Source organism: Equus caballus, chromosome 24, assembly GCF_041296265.1.
Source record: "Equus caballus isolate H_3958 breed thoroughbred chromosome 24, TB-T2T, whole genome shotgun sequence".
In the NCBI taxonomy this organism is placed as follows: Eukaryota; Metazoa; Chordata; class Mammalia; order Perissodactyla; family Equidae; genus Equus; species Equus caballus.
Genome location: NC_091707.1, coordinates 26,566,099 through 26,587,505, shown reverse-complemented (window position 1 = coordinate 26,587,505; position 21,407 = coordinate 26,566,099). Strand labels below are relative to the sequence as shown.

Here is a 21,407-nt window from a genome sequence, read left to right as displayed (position 1 = left end):
TGATAATCTCTGGGAATAAAATTTAATTTATTTGACTCATAAAAACTAGCCCTGGGATGTACTAATTAAACCACTACTAACCTTAAGAGGTCTTGCTTAGATGGGTAATGGCATCCTTTTCTAACAACTTTGTATATGAAAGAGTTTAAGTGTAAAAGGAGATGTCTTGTTGTTTTTACTGCAGTAGGCAATTTACGAAAAATATATTTTAAAATAAACCATTTTAAATCTGAAATTTATATTTTAGATATTTATCTCACCTTTTTCTTTGTCCACTCTAATGACAACCACACATTCATTTCTGCCAATTCGGATGAGTTTGTTTATAGAACGGATACGCCTTCTGGACAACTCACTAAGAAGAATCATGCCTTCAATATTGTTGTACTCTAGCAAGCTGACGTAAGCCCCCATTTCAGCAATGGACCTTACATTCACCATCACTACGTCTTCCACCTCAGGAAATTTGTGTTGATAAAATCTACAACTTAGACCCGGCATTCTGCAATTTAAACAAAACAAACAAGTAAGTGTTCAGTTAAGGTCAAAATAAAGAAACAGCAGTCAATTTTCCACACCTTGTCACTAGAAGAAGTTATTAGTCTTCTTACCTTTTTAAACTTTTTAAATGATACCAGATAAAAGACAGATGTTCAGGAACCAAGCTTTAATTTTTATTTTGCTCCAAATTTTTGTAAGGCTTGGGTGATTCTCTGCCATCACTTTCAGAGGAACCATAAAAAATAATGACCATCTATAAAGTATTCTGAGACCTAAGGATTAAAGGTATACCTCAAGAGTAAAATACTATTTTAATACTACCACTTTAAGAAATAACAAGTGATGGGGAGCATCACTACTATTATAAACCTATCAGCAAAACTAAAGCTACTCTTTCTCCAAGTCAGCTACAACTGTACATGCTTACCATCCACTGTATAAAGGGGAAAAAACCTTCCGACTACTAAATCCCTAACCCTAACCATATATGAAATGATACACCCTATCACTTATCATAGCCAGAATTACAGTATCACATGTCAAGACAAAAACTAAAAATTTATTAATCATGAAAGATATTAAAAATGTATCCTCCTCTCCAAATTTTTTCCTTTTAAAACTAACTCGAACTTAATTCATAATTACCATAATTTCTAGCTTCTACTTTTTCCATCACTCCCAAATATTCTTCTCTTTTGTTGAATAGGTATACTCAATCTTGAGAACAGCTTTGTAGATATCCATTACTATAAACTTCAAGTTTCTCTTAACTTCCAAGCTTTAAATATATTTAGAACTATGCCTTTTGATCCACCCAACCTATTTTCAGCACTACGCCTTTTATGACCCACAAGCCTGAAATCATACCGTGAGTAGAAGGATATCTTTAATAGGAAGCTCTCAAATTAATCATAGTTGATGATTTGCATGTTTTTCTGCTAACCTTAACCAATTTACTGTTGTCAAAGCTCAGAAGATATGCACTAGCAGGGCCTAAAGACCTATGAAAAATTTGTGAAAACTCATTTACTAACTTATTTTTTTCTTACTAATTGGGAAATAAGGCTGCCATAACTTGATCTTGAAGACAGAACATCCACATCCAGCTCAGAGAACACCCGAGTTCTGCTGCAGTGCAGTTTGAGAACTGCTAACTGCACCCACATGTATCTTCCCACTGATTTATACATCTTTCTACCACCCACAGGGTCCTATGTGATCTGGCCACTGCCCATGTCCCTGAGGCACCACTTTCCACCCTAGTTCTCCCCATTTTATAGATGAAGCAATTGAAGCACAGGTTAAGCAACCTGTTCTGTCATATACTGCTAATAAGTCATGGAGTCAGAATTTGTGAACCTATGAAGTTTGGATCCATAGTCTGTGCTCTTATTCATCAGGCTATATTTTCTCTTAATATTATTGATAAATATATTACAATTAGAAACATATTAAATAAAAAGCAACATTAATATACATATTCAGTGCTGGAGCATACACCACAGATTATTGCAAACTTTTAATATTAATCTATCTTGTTTAACAAAAAAAATAAAGCAGCATATTAATAATAGTGGCAGAGATGCAATTCTGTTGTTGCTTGACAAAACAGGGATTCAGCAAATAAAGGGAAGTAGATATTCAATGGCCAGAATTACCCACCAAGAAACAGCTGAGCTAGTTGTTTCATTCAAAACAAAACAAAAGAAAGCTTTTCCTTTTTGGACAACTGTTGTCAAATACCTGTATGTAAAGCAAGAAAATTTGAGAGCTAAAAAGTTTAAAACTCGCTAGCAAAATAAATGATGTCACAGAAATGTGTGAAACAGTTTTAAGAGATTTAACAGGTGCTAACCACATTTACTTACCAAGTTTCTTCAAACAGAAAAGCTGATAATTTGGGGGAAGAAATGATTAATTTGACAGTCAAAGACCATAAGCAACAGTGTAAAAGATTCCTGAAGGGAGATATGAATGCTACTGCTTTAGGAGGAACAAATCTCTTTGCAATCCACAGGGTAAATAAAGGAATACTGCTGATGGTGTGTTATTCTTCGTAAAGAGAGAAAATAACTGACAAGACAAAAAGAATCCATTTCACAAACAACCTGCATATTGGCTGACAGATTTTGAACATCTCTTTATTTATGCTAATAATAACACTAATTTTTAAAAAAAATTAGTCAAGAAAATAGAAGCCACACACTAGGTGTCTATTGGCCCTTTACATAATTTTCAAAACACACTGACTTATTGTATTGGCTCTCAATAAGCCCTTAAGTCAGGTAAGTAGTATAGTCAACTTTGGGAATAGCTCTGGACGTGGCTTCCAGACCTTGCTTTCCTGCTGACTAGCTGTGGCTGCTTGGGAAATGTATTCCTACGAAACGTAGTTTCTTGTTTGTGCCATGTACTTCACAGGTTTGTGGAGGGTATCAAATGAGATAAAAGATATATGTAAAGGCATTTTGAAAAGTGTAATGTCCTATACAATTATAAGATATTAAAAGGCAAAGGAGATATTATTTCCATTTTGTAACTTAATTCGTTAATTATTTTTGCAGCATCTACTATATACTAAGCACTACTGATACAACAATTAAGACTCTTACCTAGAGAACTTAAGTACAGAATGGGAAGCAACCTAGTCAGCAAATAATTGCAAAATAAGGTACTATGAAAGGAGCAGAGCAAAGCAATCAATTAACAAGGAACCAAGAAACAGACACATTACATGACTTCCTCAAGGTCAAACGCTTAATAAGTACTAGAACAGGAGCTAAAAACAAGTCTTCTGACACTAGATCCAGCTTCAATACATCAGAGTACTACAATATGGTTTGTGTTCCTCGGTAAACAATATCCACCTTTCAAAATATATTAACTAAACTCCAAGCTAATTTCAAATACCCTGCACTGTCAGTAATTTTGCCTGGTCAAATGGTGAGCAGGACTCCTTTCTTAAACCAGTGCACGGTTAAGTCACCATAATGGACAGAAGTCCACATTCCTTTCCAAAGCGAAGTGCATTATATGATAAAGACAACTCTTGTGATAATTCGAATTCAGTGCTAACACTTACCAGTTATGCTCTCCGAATGCTACTTTTTAGTATAGGAGTGCTACACAAATAAAATTCTAAAACTATTTCACTGTAGTTGAAACAGAAAGCACCAATCTCTACAAACATTTTTGTGCTTCTTTTTGAGATCTTTTGAGAATCAGTAACTGACATTTGGCATCAGATGAACTGAGAACAGGCAGTGAAGCTCTATATAAACAATTCCCAAACTGCTGAAAGACAGAGTTACAAGTTTTTCCCCCTGAATAACAACTTCAATCAGGAGAAAAACCAAGACTTCTCTGGTACACCTTTTTTCCAAGAAACTGTTTCTTATTTTATGAAAATTAAAGCAGCCTAAGTTTGGAGGATAATAAAAGGGACCTCAGGCTGAATACATACTTAACTCTAAAATTCCCTTATGTTTTTAGTTATGCTTAATTATAAGACCACAGCGTGTAACTCTACAATTCTACTCTCATCGGTGTTAAACCACGGTAAACCGTGTTTAAAGAGCAATAAACCCTTTAGTAGTATGTTTCAGTTTCAATTTAAGGAGTGACTCATTCTACAGAAACGCACAACTCGAGCGATAAAGTAATACAAGCTTCAATTATTAAAAATCAATTGTCAGATAAACTATTCTTGGACCCTTTTTAACCCAGCGCTTGTCATCCCCGTGACCCATCCCAACCCTGTAGTCCCTTGACGTGTCCGGTCTGGTTTCCACTGAGAGGCAGTATTTGCTGGGGCGGAAAAAAACCCAACAGCATGGGATTCCCAGGCCCGGGAAGAGCGAAGTGCTCGGAGTCCCGGGGCGAGGTGTCACAGCGTCCTCCTGAGGCCGCCCCACCTCAAGGCATCCCCGCCTCAAGCATACTGAAGAGGCTGTCCAGTCTCGTCCCACTTTCCTTCACGAGATCCCTCTGCTCGTACAACGACACCTCTCTAACACGTGAAGACCGACACAGGGCTGGCGAGGAGGGCCACGCACAGCCGGCGGGTGGCGGCCGAGGTGTCCAGACACTTCCCGCGCAGGAACGGGAAAGGGAGGGAGTGTTAGCCCGGGGCCTACCCTCTCTCGACCACCCCTGTCAGCGGACACAACCAAAGTGAGTTCCTGGAAACGCCGATCCCGGGCACTACTCACCTGAGGTATGTGTGTGAATCCCGCACTGGGGACCCGCGCCACGCTCTTTAACCGAAAACTCAGACCGGATCCACTCTCACCGACCGCCGAAGCTCCTCAGCGTGCGCTTCGCTTAACCCCACTGCGCATGCGGAACCACCTCGCATCACGCATGCGCCGACAGAAGACGCCCCTCTTCGTCACTGACCATAGAGTCCAGGTCCTCCGAGAACAGGGAAGAATGTAGCTCATAAGAGGACCTGAAAAGTACGTTTTCTCGCTATTTTTAGTTTTCGCTAACTAACCTTAAAGGCGCAGGGAAGATGTAGGATTCTGATTTCTTGTCCCGGAAGAATTAATCTTCTGTCAAAGCTTCAGTCAACCATGAGGTGGCGCTGTAACCAGAGACGAAAAGTGGAGGAAGAGAGGAGTGTAGCCTGTTCTTTCGCCCCTCGCGTGCAGCGCCTTGCGCAGCCGCCTGGGAGCTGAAGGGGGAGGGGCTAGGAAGCGAACCGGAATTGAGGGGCACTCCCGCGGTGCGCGCACCTCGACATCCGGGCATTGCCTTCTTCCTGCCCTGCCCTTCCTCTCCGCTCCCCTCCGGGGCAACAGGAAGCGGAAGTGAAGAATGAGTATTCCGGCTGCCTCTTAGCAACGCCGAGTCAAGTGACACAACCAGCTGATTCCAGCCCAGGAAGACGCTGTGGCTGGGGCTATCGCAGCCACGCTTGCCGGGCCGGGGACCCGAGTCGCATAGTCATCGTCAGAATGTCGGGCAAAGACCGAATCGAAATCTTTCCCTCACGAATGTAAGTAAGAGGATAGGACAAGCAGCTCTCATAGGTTCGCGGACTCCCGCCTGGAGCCGCGGTCCCTCCATATCCTGGACCAGCAGCAAGGTTTCTTGTTTCCTCGGCCGAGCCTGAGCTCTCCCCAGTCTCTTTCCGTGAGTTCCGGGTCGGGCTCCCTGACGGCCCCCTCACACATTCCTCTGAGTGAACCAGACTGTAAAGAGCGACTCCAGCCCATGGGAGAGGCTGCCGGTCCGCTGACTTTACTCATTAATCGTGCCGTTCCTTCCACACCCCCTTGTTGAGCCGGGCACTGGATTTATGTAATTGTGAATCGCCAGTCCTGCCCACAGAGCTCACAGGTTAGCGGAGACGTGGACAAGCCAACGAGATTTGATAAGTGCTTTGAGAAGGGAAGTTCACTGCGGTGGGAAGCGTATGGGAGAAGCTTCTAAGGCAAATTGGGAATTGAATCGAATCACCCCAGCGTGGACGTCAGATTCGATCTTGGATCTCCTTACACATTTTCCAAGATCCTGTGAAACTCACCTGCGGTGGAAAAATGTCCCTGAGTTTCTGAGGCACTCCCTTTGCTCTCTCACCATTGCACCTGGTTCCGACCTCTGTTGATATCACCCATCACATATCTTTCCCACTGGACTGTGAGCTCTCTCCAGGATGAGTGTCTTGATTATTAGTCCAAGAACGTCCACAAAAAAAGTTCTTTGGATGAACCCAGGCCTTGGAATCTGCTCAGTTGTGGGCTGCCTTTCTCTTTTGGCCTGAATTCTTTGGCAGGAGAAATAGCATAGCTATTTCTAGGTGTTTGGCCAGTTTGTAAAAAAAATTTTCAAGTTTTCTCAAATGTGCCTAACAACTTGTGGAAAGTAAAGTAAAAAAATTGTTCTTATTTGCCCTCTCCTCCTCGTCCTCTTCTTTTTTTCAGCGAGGAGCAGAAAATCAGCTTTGGCTCTGACATTTAGATCTTCTAATTGTGGTCCTGTCTCTTTCGGAGTGTTCTGTTTGTTTTCATCCTGACCTTAGAGAATCTGAGGACACTTAAAAGAGTTATATTCAAACCCCAAACCCAGACTTTTGCGTAGGTGGCTGCAGCTCTTGATGAAATGAAGGGGTTTTTGTTGATTTTATTTTTATTTTATTATTTCTATTATTTATTATAGTTCTTTTGTTTTTCACTTATTTTATTGAGGTCGTAATGGTTTATAACATTGTGTAATTTCACATGTACATTATTGTTTATCAGTTTCTGTATAGACTGCATTGTGCTCACCACCAATAGTCTAATTTTTATTTGTCACCACATATATGCACCGCTTTACCCCTTATGCCCACTCCCCAGGCCCCTTCCCCTCTGGTGACCATTAATTGATTCTCTTTGTCCATGTGTTTATCTTCCACATATGAGTGAAATCAGACAGTGTTTGTCTTTCTCCGTCTGGCTTATTTCGCTTAACCTAATACCCTCAAGGTCCATCCATGTGGTTGGGAATGGGACAATTTCATCTTTTTTTATGGCTGAGTGATATTCCATTGTGTATATATACCACATCTTCTTTATTCATTCATCTGTTGATGGGCACTTGTGTTGCTTCCACGTCTTGGCTATTGTGAATAACGCTGCAGTGAACCTATGTTTATTTTTTAACTTTACCTACTGATTTTCTAATAGTTGCTTGTACTTGGCAGGAAGCAGGTCAGTGGTGGAGAAAGGCAGTGCCTGTGAGATAGATAAGGATCAGGACCACCCTGGGGTAGTAAGAACTGCAGACTCCCAGCACTGAATGACTGACTCTGTCCAAACCTCTGCGCTGAGAGTCCACCAAACTCTAGCATGGCTTCTAACACCCTAAGGCTGTGCTCCTAGGACGATCCCAGGCCCCATTAAAATGCCTGCCAGAGAAAGCTCATGGCTGCCAGGAGAATTTTCTGTTTGTTTATCCAACACCTGACAATAGGTCCCTGACCGCCCTTTCTTAGGGCATTTACTAAAAAGGGCTTACCATTATGAGTCCTTCCTTTTCCCTTTGAGGTGTATATGTCTCTCCAACTTAGACATGTCTTTCTCAGGGATCTGAACCATTTCTTTGAAATGTAATCATCGGGAGGGATAGGGCCTCTGTCTCTCAGTCTCTGTGGGAAGATAGAATCCTAACTTCCCTAATTGCCGTTAGCAGACACAGCTGGCCTAATCACATCTCCACTGACCAACCGTTTGTGATTTTCACTTCCCTGACTCTACTTGAGTCCCCTTTCACCCCCCTCCCTCATTCTTCCTTTAAAACACCCAGTCACCTCTGCGCAAAGCAGAATGGAGCTCAGCTCTTTCCCCTGTGGTCAGTGGTTACTGAATAAAATCTGTTTTCATTGCTTCAGCTAATATCTGGCTGTGTTTATCTTTGATAGTAGTCAAAGTATTAACATTTTTTTGTTGTTACTTTGAGACTAAAAGTTGAAAATAGACTCCTTTGCACTTAGACAAGAAAATGATAGGTTTGTGAAGGTGAAAATTGCTGTTTGAGAGCGCTCAGCTTGCTGATTGAGAGGAAAATCAGGTGCAGGAAGTAGCCGCTTCTCTAAATATTTTCCTAAGGCTTAGCAGCGGGTACTTTGTCATGTAGTCAGATGTCTTTGATTCAGCTGGAATCAAAGTCATTATCCTAGCCGAAGGTCAGACATTTTTCATAGGGCTGAGCAGCTGTGAAACTTGTAAAAGAACAGGTTTTTTAGGAGCTAGGCTAGAAAATGCACCGTGACTTCTGTTTCAGACAGTTCCACCTTGCAGTGTTATCCTGTGAAATGAGCTTTCACCCGCTTAGGCACCAGAGAGAGCGAAACAAGCTTAGGGTGGAAGCAAAAGAGGCGTCAAGGGTTTGGAGTCAACAGAAGTCAGTCAAACCCAGATTCTACTACATACTGGCTGTTAGCTCTTGAGCAAGCCACTCCTGGAGCCTCAAGAATTAAAATTTGTCTATTTCACAGAGGTTCCATTACCTGAGAGGAAATTAAAATTGGCATGGTAAATTCAGTTTTATCAACCAGTTTGTCTTTTTACTATAAACTTGCTGGAATCTGCAGTCCTAGCATTTGACTGAAATTTTGATCTGACTCTCTGAGTTCAAATGCTGGTGGTTAGTGTCAACAATACTGTATGTTAAATGTACACATTAGGGTGGATATTTCCTGCTCAGGCTGGAAGCTGAACCAGCCTCTCTTGGTTAGACCTCCAGTGAGGCCAGTCAATGCAAAGTGGCCAGTCAGCCACTGATAGCTAAATTGTTCATCTGATGCTACAGGCAGTGTGGCATGTGGTTGGGGTCCAGTGGTCCTAAGTTTGAGCCTTGGGCAAGTCACTGGGGTCAGAAATCTGGTTCAAGTTCCTGCTCTGCCTTCTCTTCACTGAGTGACTGTAGGAAAGTTGTTTCACTTTTCTGAGCCTCGTTTCCCTAACTTTCAAGATAATGTCTAAAATCCCAGCTATCGAATTGTGTCAGTAATCTTTGTGCTATGGTAAAAGACTTCAGTATAACCTAAGAATTTAGTCAAAAGCTTCATTAATATATGCTATTTTGCCGTTGGTTATAACACTAGTCATATGAAATTATATCCTCTTAAACAAATCACTTTAAGTATCTACGTTACACAGACTATTGTTGGATCTTATTACCCACTTGTTTTCCATTGTTAAATTTTATCTGGCATATGGTAGCAAGAACAGAAATGTCAATTTCTGCTATTGCTTTCCTGACTTTGGTATTTGGGTTTCTGATGGGACAACATTAGGATGAGGAGGTAAAGAGACTTCGGTAGCTGTCACTTCTCAAGAGTCTTTACTTATATGTGTCACTTGTTACCTATTTTTGTTTACAACTTAATAAAATGATTGGTATTAGGGTGTGGATTGGTGATATCCAAACACTTTAATGCCACACGTTTAATAGAAAAAGGTAATGTGATTGTGGCGTAAAATGCAAAAGGTACAAAAGAATATAGTAGTAAAAAGTAAATCCATTCTTTTCACTCAGCCCCATTTCCCAAAGGAAGCTGTTACCATTTTTTGTGAATCCTTCCTAGAACTGTTCTCTACATCTGTGAAAGCACATTTATCCCTTACTGTGCGTAACTAAGACAATATCATATAGGGAGCACATGTAGATCTCCCTTCCTCTCTTTTTTTTATGGCTGCATATCATTCCATTGTATGATGAACCATGACTTATGGAACATTTAACTTGTTTCCACCCTTTTGCTATTACAAATAAGGGTGGAGTATTCATCCTTAATCTTGTGCATGTTTTTGTATACAATCGGAAGTAAACTTGTAGGATTTATTCCCCAAAGTGGAATTGTTTATCCTGAAGGTAAGTGCATTTCAAACTTTGATATGTATTAGTGGACAGATTTTTTTTTATCCTTAATACACCTCTGATGGAAACTGAAACACATATTTTGTTTTAACTTACAAATCAAATAAGTATTTAAACTATGCTGGCATAATATAAAAAGGCTCTTGATAAATTTTATTATGATTTAATAAATACTTATTCCAGAAATTGATTAAAGAGTGTTTTGTTTTAAATAAATAAACTTCTCGTTTATGGAACATTGAGTGTGGAAATCTACAGTATTGAGATACCAATTAAACCTGTCAGCTACAAATGCTATGTATTCTCACTCTGGTGACATCAAAGAAAAAAGTATAATTTTAACACACTTGGGGAGATATTTTTATTTTTTCAAGCAATGGGATTAAATGTCTTTAATTCTCTTTATATAGGGCACAGACCATCATGAAGGCTCGGTTAAAAGGAGCACAGACAGGTCGAAACCTCCTGAAGAAAAAATCTGATGCCTTAACTCTTCGATTTCGACAGATCCTAAAGAAGATAATAGAGGTAGAAGGAACTTTGCTTAGAACAGTATTTAGTTTAGAAATATCTAAGGAAAGTCCAGCATGGCCCTTGGCATTTTAATTTTTCTTTAAGTTATTTCAATTAAACTTTTTTTCTTTCAAAAGTAAAAGTACTGTTATAAGTGTCGCAAGTTTCAGCTAGTTCATTTAATAAAAGCCAAACTCCTTGCTCTTGCCTGCAAAGCCCCACTTGATCTGATCTGGCCCCTGCCTGCCTCGCTGACCTCATTTGGAACATTCTTCCTAACAACTTCTTCCAGGGCCTTTGCATTAGCTGTTTCTTCTGCCTGGAATGCTCTTTCCTCAGAACTTCTCATGACTGGCTTCTCAGGCCATTCTGGTCTATTCAGCGAGGCCGTTACTGATCACCAAATCTGAAGTGACCACCATGTTCTTTCACATCTTCTTAGTTTATTTTTATCACAGTATGTACTACTCGATGATATTTTCTCGTTTGACTGTTTACCTCCACTAGAGAATGTAAGTTCCAAGAGAGCAGGGACTTGGTCCTTTCAACACTCTATTCCCTGTGCCTAGAACAGTCCTGGCACATAACACGTTTTAATTGAATGCTTTTTGGATAAATGATGAGTGAATACAGAAGTATGTAAAAAAAAGTGAAGGTTCTTTCCCATGTCTCCCTCCTCCCTGCCCCAACTATCCTCTCATTTCCAAGGAGTTCATTGTGACACTTTGATTTATAGCCTTTCACTCTTTTCCTTCTTTCTTTTTGGTAGCATATACCAAAAGTAGTGCTTTTGTAAAGCATAAATGAAGAGTATCGTGTGTGGCTATGTGTGACCACACACATGGATGCTTTTAGTAACAAACATGAAAGTATTATTTTTATATATGTATATAAAACATATAAAAAAATTTTACATATGTATATATAAATTTATATATATATATTTATTTTATATACATATATTATATATATATAAAATCCTGTAACATTTCTGCCGCACTCTGCCATTCCCCCACCCCATGGCAGAACATGGACAGCTTTCCATGTGAATGCATGTAGATCTGTCTCATTCTTTGTAATAGCTGCATGGTACTCCATCACATGGATAATGGAATTTAACCATTTCTCTATTGATGAATTTGTAATTTTACCATTTTGGCGGGGGAGGGTACTCTTAAATACTTGTGTATGTATGCTAGCATTTCTCTGTAAAAGAATCTTAGAATCTTGAGGACATACTCAATTTTTTTTTTGAGGAAGATTAGCCCTGAGCTAATATCTGTTGCCAATCCTCCTCTTTTTGCTGAGGAAGACTGGCCCTGAGCTAACATCCATGCCCATCTTCCTCTACTTTATATGTGGGACGCCTACCATAGCATGGCTTGCCAAGTGGTGCCATGTTTACACCCGGGATCTGAACCGGTGAACCCCGGGCTGCTGAAGCAGAATGTGCAAACTTAACCGCTGTACCACTGGGCCAACCCCTCATTTTAATTTTTAATAGCTAACTGCCAAATTGGCCTCCAAATTGTTATACTAATTTATGTTCCTACCAAATGATTAGTGAGGGGACCTGTTTTCTTAAATTCTTCCTAACTGGATATTAATCTTTTTTTTATTCATTGCCAATCTGTTGGGCTAAAATTGGTATGTTATTTTAATTTGTATTACTTTTGGTTAGTTATGAGGTTGAGCATCTTCTCATGTTTACTGATAATTTGATTTTCTTGGGCAAGTTTTTCTCTTATTTTTTGGTAGAAGTTCTATATATACATTCTAGTGAGAGTGTAAAATGCTAAAAATATTTTCTCTAGTATTTTGCTTATCTTTTAACTTATAGAAAATGATATCTTAATATTGGGTCAAATCTGTTAGTCTTTTCCTTTATATCGCCTTTGGGTTATATACAATGCTTAGAAAAGCCTAAAAGAATTAGGAAAATATTCTACTATATATTCTATTGTTATTTTATGCTTTTTTTTTTGAAAAAAATACCTTTATCTTTAATATTTCTGGACTTTTTTTTTCGTGTGCTGTGAGGAGGTAGGATTTTTAGCCTTACTTTGTAAATGGATGGCCACTACAATGGTCTCTTTACTAAATTCCCGTATAACCCTGGGGCTATTTCTGAACACTCTATTCTACTTCATTGGCTTATCTGTTCCAGTACCAGATACATTTCATGATCATAGCTGTACACTTTTAATACTTGGGAAAGTATCTCCCTACCCACAGGTCCCACTTTTTCCTCTCTTTCAAAAAAATTGTTGGGTATTCTCAAACATTAAATGTTCCAGATGTATTTTAAAATCACTATGCCAATATTTGCAAGCCGATATCTTTTAAAAGGGGTTAATATCCAAAATATTTAAAGAACTCACACATCTCAACAACGAAAAGAATAACAACCCAAATAAAAAATGGGCCAAAGATCTGAACAGACATTTCTTCAAAGAAGATATACAGATGGCCAACAGGCACTTGAAAAAGATGCTCAACATTATTAACTATCAGGGAAATGCAAATCAAAACTACAATGAGATATCACCTCACTCCTGTGAGAATAGCTATAATTAACAACACAGGAAACAACAAGTGTTGGAGAGGATGTGGAGAGAAGCGAGCTCTCATACACTGCTAGTGGGAGTGTACACTGGTACAGCCACTATGGAAAAGAGTATAGAGATTCCTCAAAAAATTAAGACTAGAACTACCATATGATCCAGCTATTCCACTTCTTGGTATTTATCCAAAGAACATGAAAACATGAATGCATAAAGATACATGCACTGCTATGTTCATTGCAGCATTATTCACAATAGCCAAGACTTGGAAGCAACCTAGGTGCCCATCAACGGATCAATGGATAAAGAAGATGTGGCATATATATACAGTGGAATACTACTCAGCCAGAAGAAATTATGAAATCTGGCCATTTGTGACAACATGGATGGACCTTGAGGGTATTGTGCTAAGTGAAATAAGTCAGAGGGAGAAAGTCAAATAATGTATTATCTCACTCATAAGTAGAAGATAAAAACAAAAACAGTCACATAGAGACAGATTGGATTGGTGGTTACCAGAGAGGAAGTGGGGCGGGAGGGAGAAGGGCAAAAGGGGTCATTAGGTACAGGTGTGTGGTGATGGATTGTAGTTTAAGTCTTTGGGTGGTGAACATGATGTAATCTACACAGGAATCGAAATATCATGATGTACACCTGAAACTTATATAATGTGATAAACCAATGTTATCGCAATAATTAAAAAAAAATTACATGGGAAAAAAATCACTATGCCATTAGGATTTTGACTGCATTGCAGTGAATTTAAGAGATTCGATCAAATCGGCACGGACCTGTTCAGGAAGAAGGAAAGTCCTTCAGTAAAGATTCACTTTTATATTTCTTTTTTTGAGGAAGATTAGCTCTGAGCTAACATCTGCTGCCAATCCTTCTCTTTTTGCTGAGGAAGACTGGCCCTGAGCTAACATTTGTGCCCATCTTCCTCTACTCTATATGTGGGACACCTACCACAGCATGGCATGCCAAGTGGTGCCATGTCCGCACCTGGGATCCGAACCGGCAAACCCTGGGCCACCGAAGCAGGATGTGTGCACTTAACTGCTGCGCCACTGGGCCGGCCCCATCACTTTTATATTTCTTAATGTGTTTGTTCTATGTGTTAATTCCAAAACTCCTAGTTTTACAACATTGTTAGTGACCATAACCAAAACTGTTCAAACAAAATTGGAAATTTCTATTATCAAATCAATATTTACATCACAGCTGGCATAAAATACTGATGGTTATTAAAGGAACATAATTATGATGATTTTTGCCTATAAAAAACTTGGTTGAATCTGCTGTTTATGCTTTTCCAGACTAAAATGTTGATGGGTGAAGTGATGAGAGAAGCTGCCTTTTCACTTGCTGAGGCCAAGTTCACAGCCGGGGACTTTAGGTAAGAAGACTAGAGGAGTGTTTCGAAAAAGCAGGTGCTTTCATGTTCATAATTTCATTTAAAAACTATTTTTAATTAAAAAATACATAAGCATTAAGGACAAATGGTATCTTAATAATAGGGAAGAACAATTTAACCCCCTCACCTTAATACCACTGTCGGTGTTACCACCCACATGTATCTGTTACATAGTTGCAGGTACTGGTTACTTAATATTTTATAGTCTGTTTTCATTTACCATTGTATCATAAACATTTTTCTTTGTTTTCACATGGCTGCATAATCTTTCTTTAGATGTACCATAATTTATTAATCTTTTCTCCTAATGGTGGACTTTTGGATTGATTTTCAGGTTTTTGGAATATTAGAAAAAGTGCCAGGAACATCTTCATGCATATATATATATTTTTTCTATAAATTATTTCCTTTGGATAGATTTTTGAGAATGGAATTGGTTGTTTAAAGGGCATGAATTTTATTGCTTTTACATTAATATATTCTTTACAAAGCATACAAAATGGTTTTAGTTATTGCTTTGCAAAGGGGTTTTGCCAATTTGCATGTTATGTGATTCTTCAGATAAGCCTGGGAGGTAGACTAGGCAAGTATTGTTATTCTCAGTTTAAGTTCAGTGTCTTTCTGAAGTCAAATGCTTATTTGGGGCCAGAGGTGGAAGTTGTTTTCAGAGTTTTTAATTCTAGTCTTTTTACCCATGACACTATGCCTCCATCCTTAGTTTGTATGATCTGGTGGGCAGGTCTTATAGCCTGAGGGCCATAAGGCCTTTTGCAGCAGTAGACTTGACATTTTGCCAATGCTGGTAGGCTAACAACTTACATTGACTTTTCCCGCAGAGGCAGGGAATCAGTAGTGTATAAGTAGTATTTCTGTGTTTTAGGGTGGTTTTGGGGAAGACACTTTATTTTATGATAACAAGTGGGGAGTCAGACAAAGCCAGGTGGAAGTTAGGTTCCAGGGTAAAGGAATTGAACTCCTGATCAGCCAAACAGCAAACCTAGAAGGAAGGAAAGTTTTCTCCAAATTACATTAAAATAAAAATCCCTAAAGTCACATCCACGCACTACATGTCTGACTGAAAACTCAAGTAATCCACTTACTTTAAAAGCATTCTTTGTTGTTTTCTTATGGCTAACGTTTCTAATATTGTTCATTCTTTGCTTTCTCAGACCCTTCTCTGGCAGCAGTGATTGAAAAATTGAAAAAAAACAATTTTGATAATTGAAAAAACAATTACCAAAACGTGCTTAATTGTGATGTCTCACTCTTGCTGAAGTTACCCAGTGGGTCCTTGTAGGTTTCTTCTCACTCTAAAGACTCAGCTAAGTCAAGGCCTTTTCTTTGTCTGCAGCACCACAGTTATCCAAAATGTAAATAAAGCCCAGGTGAAGATTCGAGCAAAGAAAGATAACGTAGCAGGTAAGTTTTCAACCCTTTAGAACCCTTTGGAGAAAAAAGGTGACACTTTAAAATTAACCTGTTGATCCAGCAAGATCTTGATGTCCCAATTTCTCTTTCTACTTAGAACAAGTTGATTGGCTTTACATGTTAAAACCATTGTAACTGGTGGTTGTCAGGGCATGGGGGTGGGGGAAGTGGGGAGTTGTTGTTCAGTGGATATAAACAGTTATGCAAGATGAATACATTCTAGAGATCTCCTGTACAGTATTGTGCCTGGAGTTAACAATACAGCACTGTGCACTTAAAAACTTGTAGATCTCATGTTGGGTGTTCTTAACTACACAGACACACAGGAAAGAAAACAAATCTTGGAGGTAATGGATATGTTTATTACCTTGATTGTGATGATGGTATCGTGGGTGTATCCATGTCTAAACTCATCAAAATGTATACGTTAAATATGTGCATTTTTTGGGTATATTAAGTATACCTCAAAGCTGAAAGAAAAAAACCATCTTAACAACTAGATCTCTTATTACTCAGGATAATTTAACCTTTGAGTACGAATGAACACACTTTAGGCAGGTTCTTAAATTCATTCAGTAAAACCAGTTACAATTCCACTCTCTTGACTTTTGAGTATTTGCTGAAAAAGAAACACAGGAAGCAGTGATTACAAAATAGTACTTCAAGGACATGTTTGTGAATCCATCTGTGTTTGTGTTTCACAGGTGTTACTTTGCCAGTATTTGAACATTACCAAGAGGGAACTGACAGTAAGTGTCAAACTTTTTGTGTTAGTGTGTGTTTCTCCTGATTCCTCTTTAAATGAACCTTCTTCTGGAAAATGGTGCTAGATAGACCTTCTTAGAGTTCAGTGGTTCCAGTGTTAGAAGCCTTCTTATCTGTACAGTCAGGACAGTACTTAATCAGTTAATCAAAAAAGTGTTAGGGAGTCATGAAACACTGTACATGTCTTAAAATATTTTGTTTAAAACTAGAAATACATAAATGTATAATCATTTGCCATTTTAACAATATAAGGCCATGGCCTTTCTTTGAGTATGAATCTACTGATTAGACTTCCATGTTACCTTTCTGCATAAACCATAATGTGCTGTTTATAATTTCCGGTTTGGATCTCTTTAAAGAGAATAAGATCTTAGACTCTGTGATACAATCTGAATGCTGACTCTTCCTAGATTTTTAAAGCTCACTCTCAATTCTTTTATAGTTGTCTCAGCTTTTCCTAATTTGACAGCATTGTTTGGGTAGTAACACATCTTTACTGAGTCTTCCCAAAGTGATCGACTTTTGTTAATAGAAACAACAGTGTTCTTCCTTTGACCTTCGTTTTTCATTGGTTCATGTAGAATATTTAGTACAGCTCAAATAAAGAGGTAGAGCATTCTAGAGAGTCAGCTTTTAACAAAAGTGTCACTGGACCGGGGCATCAGGCAGTATGATCCACAAAGGGATTGGGGCACATTGATTAACCCAGTAAGCTGGTGAAGTGAAGGTTGGTTAAAAACTTCTCCTGTAGTTATATTTAGAATAGTATCCTTGTGGGAAACTATTCAGCAGCATGTCTGCAGTGTTTGGGAGTGAGGTGGGCACTTCATGTTTGCATGTAACAAGCGTTAGTGGATTTGTTTTTCCATGTTTGGTATTATTCTGACTTATCTTTTGGGGACTTTTAGGGAAGATTATTTACTCTCTAATTACAAATGTTGTCTGACTGGTTTTTTTCAGGTTATGAACTAACTGGTTTAGCCAGAGGTGGGGAACAACTAGCTAAACTAAAGAGGAATTATGCCAAAGCAGTGGAACTACTGGTGGAACTAGCTTCGCTGCAGGTCAGTAGCAGAAGAGCTGGAGAACTCTGCAGGCTGATTTCTCATAGTTGATTCAGATCTTGAATCAGAGCCTGCTGCACTTAGTACTGTAAACTGTTTCCATGAACCTATGTGAAACAAGCCAAAGATGTTTTGATTTCTGAAATGGTGGCTTCTGCACCATTGTCCTTACTTTTTACTACTAACGAAATGTTGGTGCAATGGTATAGTTTCACTCTTTGCTGGGTGAGAACAGCATCAGTCAATATTAGATTTAAATGCAAATATAACATGGTTTATGCATGTAAGTCATTTTTTTTCCTTTGTGGCCAGTTCATATATATCTAGGTCATCAGTGCATAATTCTCTCCTCTTACCATTTTTATAACTTTAGGTGAGTCTGAAGTAAACAAATTATAGTAGCATGGAAAGCGTGTTAGCTCTATGGACATCTCACTAGAATTTTCTGTTTTTTAAGCTTGTTGAAAGAAGTGATCTTGGTTTCCAGAAGTTCTTTACAAATGCAGTCTGAATTAAGCCAGTGAACAGGGTATGATTATGAAGACTGTGCTTACATTATTAATTTGTCCTCTTATTTTAGACTTCCTTTGTTACTTTGGATGAAGCTATTAAGATAACCAACAGGCGTGTAAATGCCATTGAACATGGTGAGTATAAGCTGCCATGAGGTGCTTTGTTCTTCACTTGTCCGTATGCCACATTTGTTACACAGCTGCTAGGAATCAGGCACTGACTGCAGGTGACTGAGACATTGTCCCTGCCCATGGTGGGAAGGCAGTGAGTCAGGGGTACAGGAAAGTATTAGTAGTGCTTTGGTAGAAGTATGTGTGTGATTTGGGAGGAGTTACAGAGGAGAGTGGTGAGTTAAAAATTATGAAATGTTTTAATTCATTTCTGGTTAATTCATGAATAAAGGGTGAAATTCTATTTCTCAAGGGCCCTAGTGTTTTCTTTAGTTCTTTATAGTGATTGAATGATATATCTTTTTGAACACATTAAATATTTAATGTTAAATTCTTCTCCCTTTGGCCTTATGTCCTGTTCTTGAGCTCTTCTTTTGATTTCTAAAAATAAGTTTTTTCATTTGATGCATTTATTTTTCCATCTTTTATTTCATTATTTTAAAACTATGCATAGTTTTGAAACAATACTTTTTGCTCAAGAAACTCAGTTTTCATTAAAGAAACATTTATTCAATTTTAAGGTAAGAAAGGAGCAAAATTTGAAACAGCAAAGAAATTAATTTTTCTTGGGCTCTATGTGTTAAAGAGGAAGTTATTTCGCTTTTTAAAAACTGAAAACACATTTCCTGATTGCTAGTGGCAGGCCTTGTACATGGAATTGCAAGCAAAACAAAATGGATGGTAGTTCCAACTCAAGGCGTTCACATTCTAGAAACAGAATAGGCAAATTCTATGTAAACAGAACCTTACGACCGACACAGGTCTCAACTTACTGCATTCTCTCTGCATGATGCTCCCTTTTTTAATAGTGGATTGCTATTATATTTAAAATAACATCTTTGGTTCAATATTGCATGTTCACATAAATTCAGTCTCTTCATTGTTGTGTATATCGTGGTCCCGTATTATCTGTCCATAGAAAAGACACTAGAAGGGCATATACCAAAATCTTTACAGTAGTTACTTTAGGGTGGTTGGATTATACTTCCATTTTATTTCTTTTTCTTTGTCTTTTTGTTTTCTAAGTTTTCTGCATTAAATGTATGTGAATTTTACAGTTTGAAAAAACAAATAACTATTATAGAAATGAGCACTGGCAATTTTAAAAAAGGAGGTTTGAAGTTCTCACATATATATTTTTTTCAACCCTAGTCATCATCCCCCGGATTGAACGTACCCTTGCCTATATCATCACAGAACTGGATGAGAGAGAGCGAGAAGAGTTCTATAGGTTTGTTGGAATTGGCAGTTATTGATCATTTTTTGTTTTCCATATTCCAAAGGCTCAATTTGCTGAGAGACTTGTTGGCTTATGTTCTTTAGAGTTAGCACAGCTTGTATTTTATTCTGATAAATAAAGGAAGAAAAAATACTGCCAAAGGCAGTGGAGACAAATCAATGCCAAGTTTTACACATACCTACAACATGGCATCTCCAAATTGGAACTTAGGTCTTCAGAGAAACTATTAATAGACTTAAGTATTCTTTAAAATGAAACAGTGATTTAAATTGGGTGTTTCTCACATAAAAAGAAGCTGAAATTAGTCAACAAATATGTATTCCATGTTGAGTATGTTCCAGGAGAAGGTATAAACTACTTGAGGGCATTATGTAATCGCCATGCATCACTTAACGATGGGAATATCTTCTGATAAAAATGCATCGTTAGGCGATTTCATTGTTCTGCAAGCATCATGGAGTGTACTTACACAAACCTAGATGGTTTAGCCTACTACACACCTAGGCTGCATGGTACTCATGGGACCACTGTCATATATGCAGTCCATCGTTGACCAAAACGTCATTGTGCAGCACGTGACTAGTGTAAATCATACTGTTAGAGAATTAGCACAGAACTTGAGAGAAATGATGCATGTACGTGAATTGGTTATGAACATTCACAGCTAGTAAGGACAATAAGTACTAAAAAGGTGGTGTACAGGGGTCAGTGTGCCAGGTTCAGACAAGTGGGAGACAGGTGAAAGCAGATGTATTCAGGGAAAACCTGGTTGTCTTGGACGTTGAGTAGCATCTGAATATGATTTATAATCTTAATTATCAAAGGTTATTTAGTTTATGTCCTTCAGTGACCTTCAGGGTTGTGGTCATCTAAATTGAATGATCCAAAATTTTAATAAATGTCTGAATGCTCAAATCAGGGAATGGATTTCAAAGTTTATTCACCCCGGGATAGAAGCTTTTGAAATCAGTTATTAGCATAAAAATATTTGTATATTCTACTTCAAATCTGTTTTTAAAAAATGGGTTATAAATAAATAGCTATTGAAATTATTAAAAGTAAAATTTTGTTCTAGTTTGTAGGTGTTTATTATTCTTGTGACAAAACTAGAAGGAGTCAAATTTACTTAGTACTGAAACAGTGTTGAGAAAATCCCCTCCTTTATTTTACAGGTTAAAGAAAATACAAGAGAAGAAAAAGATTCTCAAGGAAAAATGTGAGAAGGACTTGGAGCAACGGAGGGCAGCTGGAGAGGTGATGGAGCCTGCTAATCTTCTGGCTGAAGAGAAGGATGAGGATCTTCTGTTTGAATAATCTTTCCTGCTCTGGTTCTTTCAGAAGCCCTAACATGGCACCGTTTTAAGTCACGATGTGTAGGTTTTGTATGTGTGGCTGTTTATTTTTTTGGCCTAAGAATTTCACTGGTTGTAAAAGTTTGCTGGATGTCCATTTATGGGATTCCCTTTGCAGAATCATAATTCAGCAACCATTTATCACAGAAAAGATTTGTAGAATCTGTCCAGGAACTTAAAGAATTTATTCTGCAGAAGTGTCACCCTACTCTATTTACATCTGTTACAAGGGATCTGCCTACCAAGCATATTAGGAAACAGCAGTGGTCTCAGGTCAACACACGGAGGGCAACTACTGCTGGAGCCCCTTTGTTCCTACCCACTTGCACACCTTAGCACTGTTGTCTGAGATTCTGCAGCCATCCTTGTGTTACTGTGGTACTTCTCTCCTCAAGCTTTATGAAAACCTTCACTTAACTTTTCCTTGCATGACAGGTGTCTGTCCTGTCTGTCTTGGGAGCAGTTCTGCCAATTTAAATGTGACTCTGGTATAAACAGTAAAATCATTTAAAAATGA

The 21,407-nt window shown here is 38.4% G+C and overlaps 2 protein-coding genes across 3 annotated transcripts in view; one reads left to right on the top strand and one right to left on the bottom strand.

The window, feature by feature from the left end:
- Window positions 1–5,301, bottom strand: part of EIF2S1 (eukaryotic translation initiation factor 2 subunit alpha) — a 19,296-nt gene extending 13,995 nt beyond the window's left edge. Inside the window, exons 1-2 of one of the 2 annotated variants that reach the window (XM_001499768.5) lie at window positions 4,713–5,301; window positions 261–502 (exon numbers count right to left, since the gene is read on the bottom strand). In XM_001499768.5, the coding sequence (XP_001499818.1) occupies window positions 261–501 (241 nt within the window). In that variant the 5' untranslated portion in view covers window position 502; window positions 4,713–5,301. The remainder of the gene's footprint in view (window positions 1–260; window positions 503–4,712) is intronic. The other variant, XM_023627953.2, reaches the window with a different exon arrangement.
- Window positions 5,292–21,407, top strand: ATP6V1D (ATPase H+ transporting V1 subunit D). Its single transcript, XM_001499730.7, has 9 exons — window positions 5,292–5,500; window positions 10,278–10,395; window positions 14,261–14,340; window positions 15,710–15,777; window positions 16,491–16,535; window positions 17,512–17,615; window positions 18,196–18,262; window positions 19,451–19,529; window positions 20,711–21,407. Exons 1-9 carry the CDS (start codon window positions 5,460–5,462, stop codon window positions 20,850–20,852), a joined length of 744 nt encoding a protein of 247 aa, XP_001499780.1. The 5' UTR covers window positions 5,292–5,459; the 3' UTR covers window positions 20,853–21,407.

Coding starts and splice junctions, on each gene's coding strand:
- ATP6V1D (XM_001499730.7), top strand. CDS start 5,460: ATGTCGGGCAAAGACCGAATCGAAATCTTTCCCTCACGAAT. Junction 5,501..10,277: donor GAAATCTTTCCCTCACGAAT/GTAAGTAAGAGG, acceptor CTCTTTATATAG/GGCACAGACCATCATGAAGG. Junction 14,341..15,709: donor TTCACAGCCGGGGACTTTAG/GTAAGAAGACTA, acceptor CTTTGTCTGCAG/CACCACAGTTATCCAAAATG.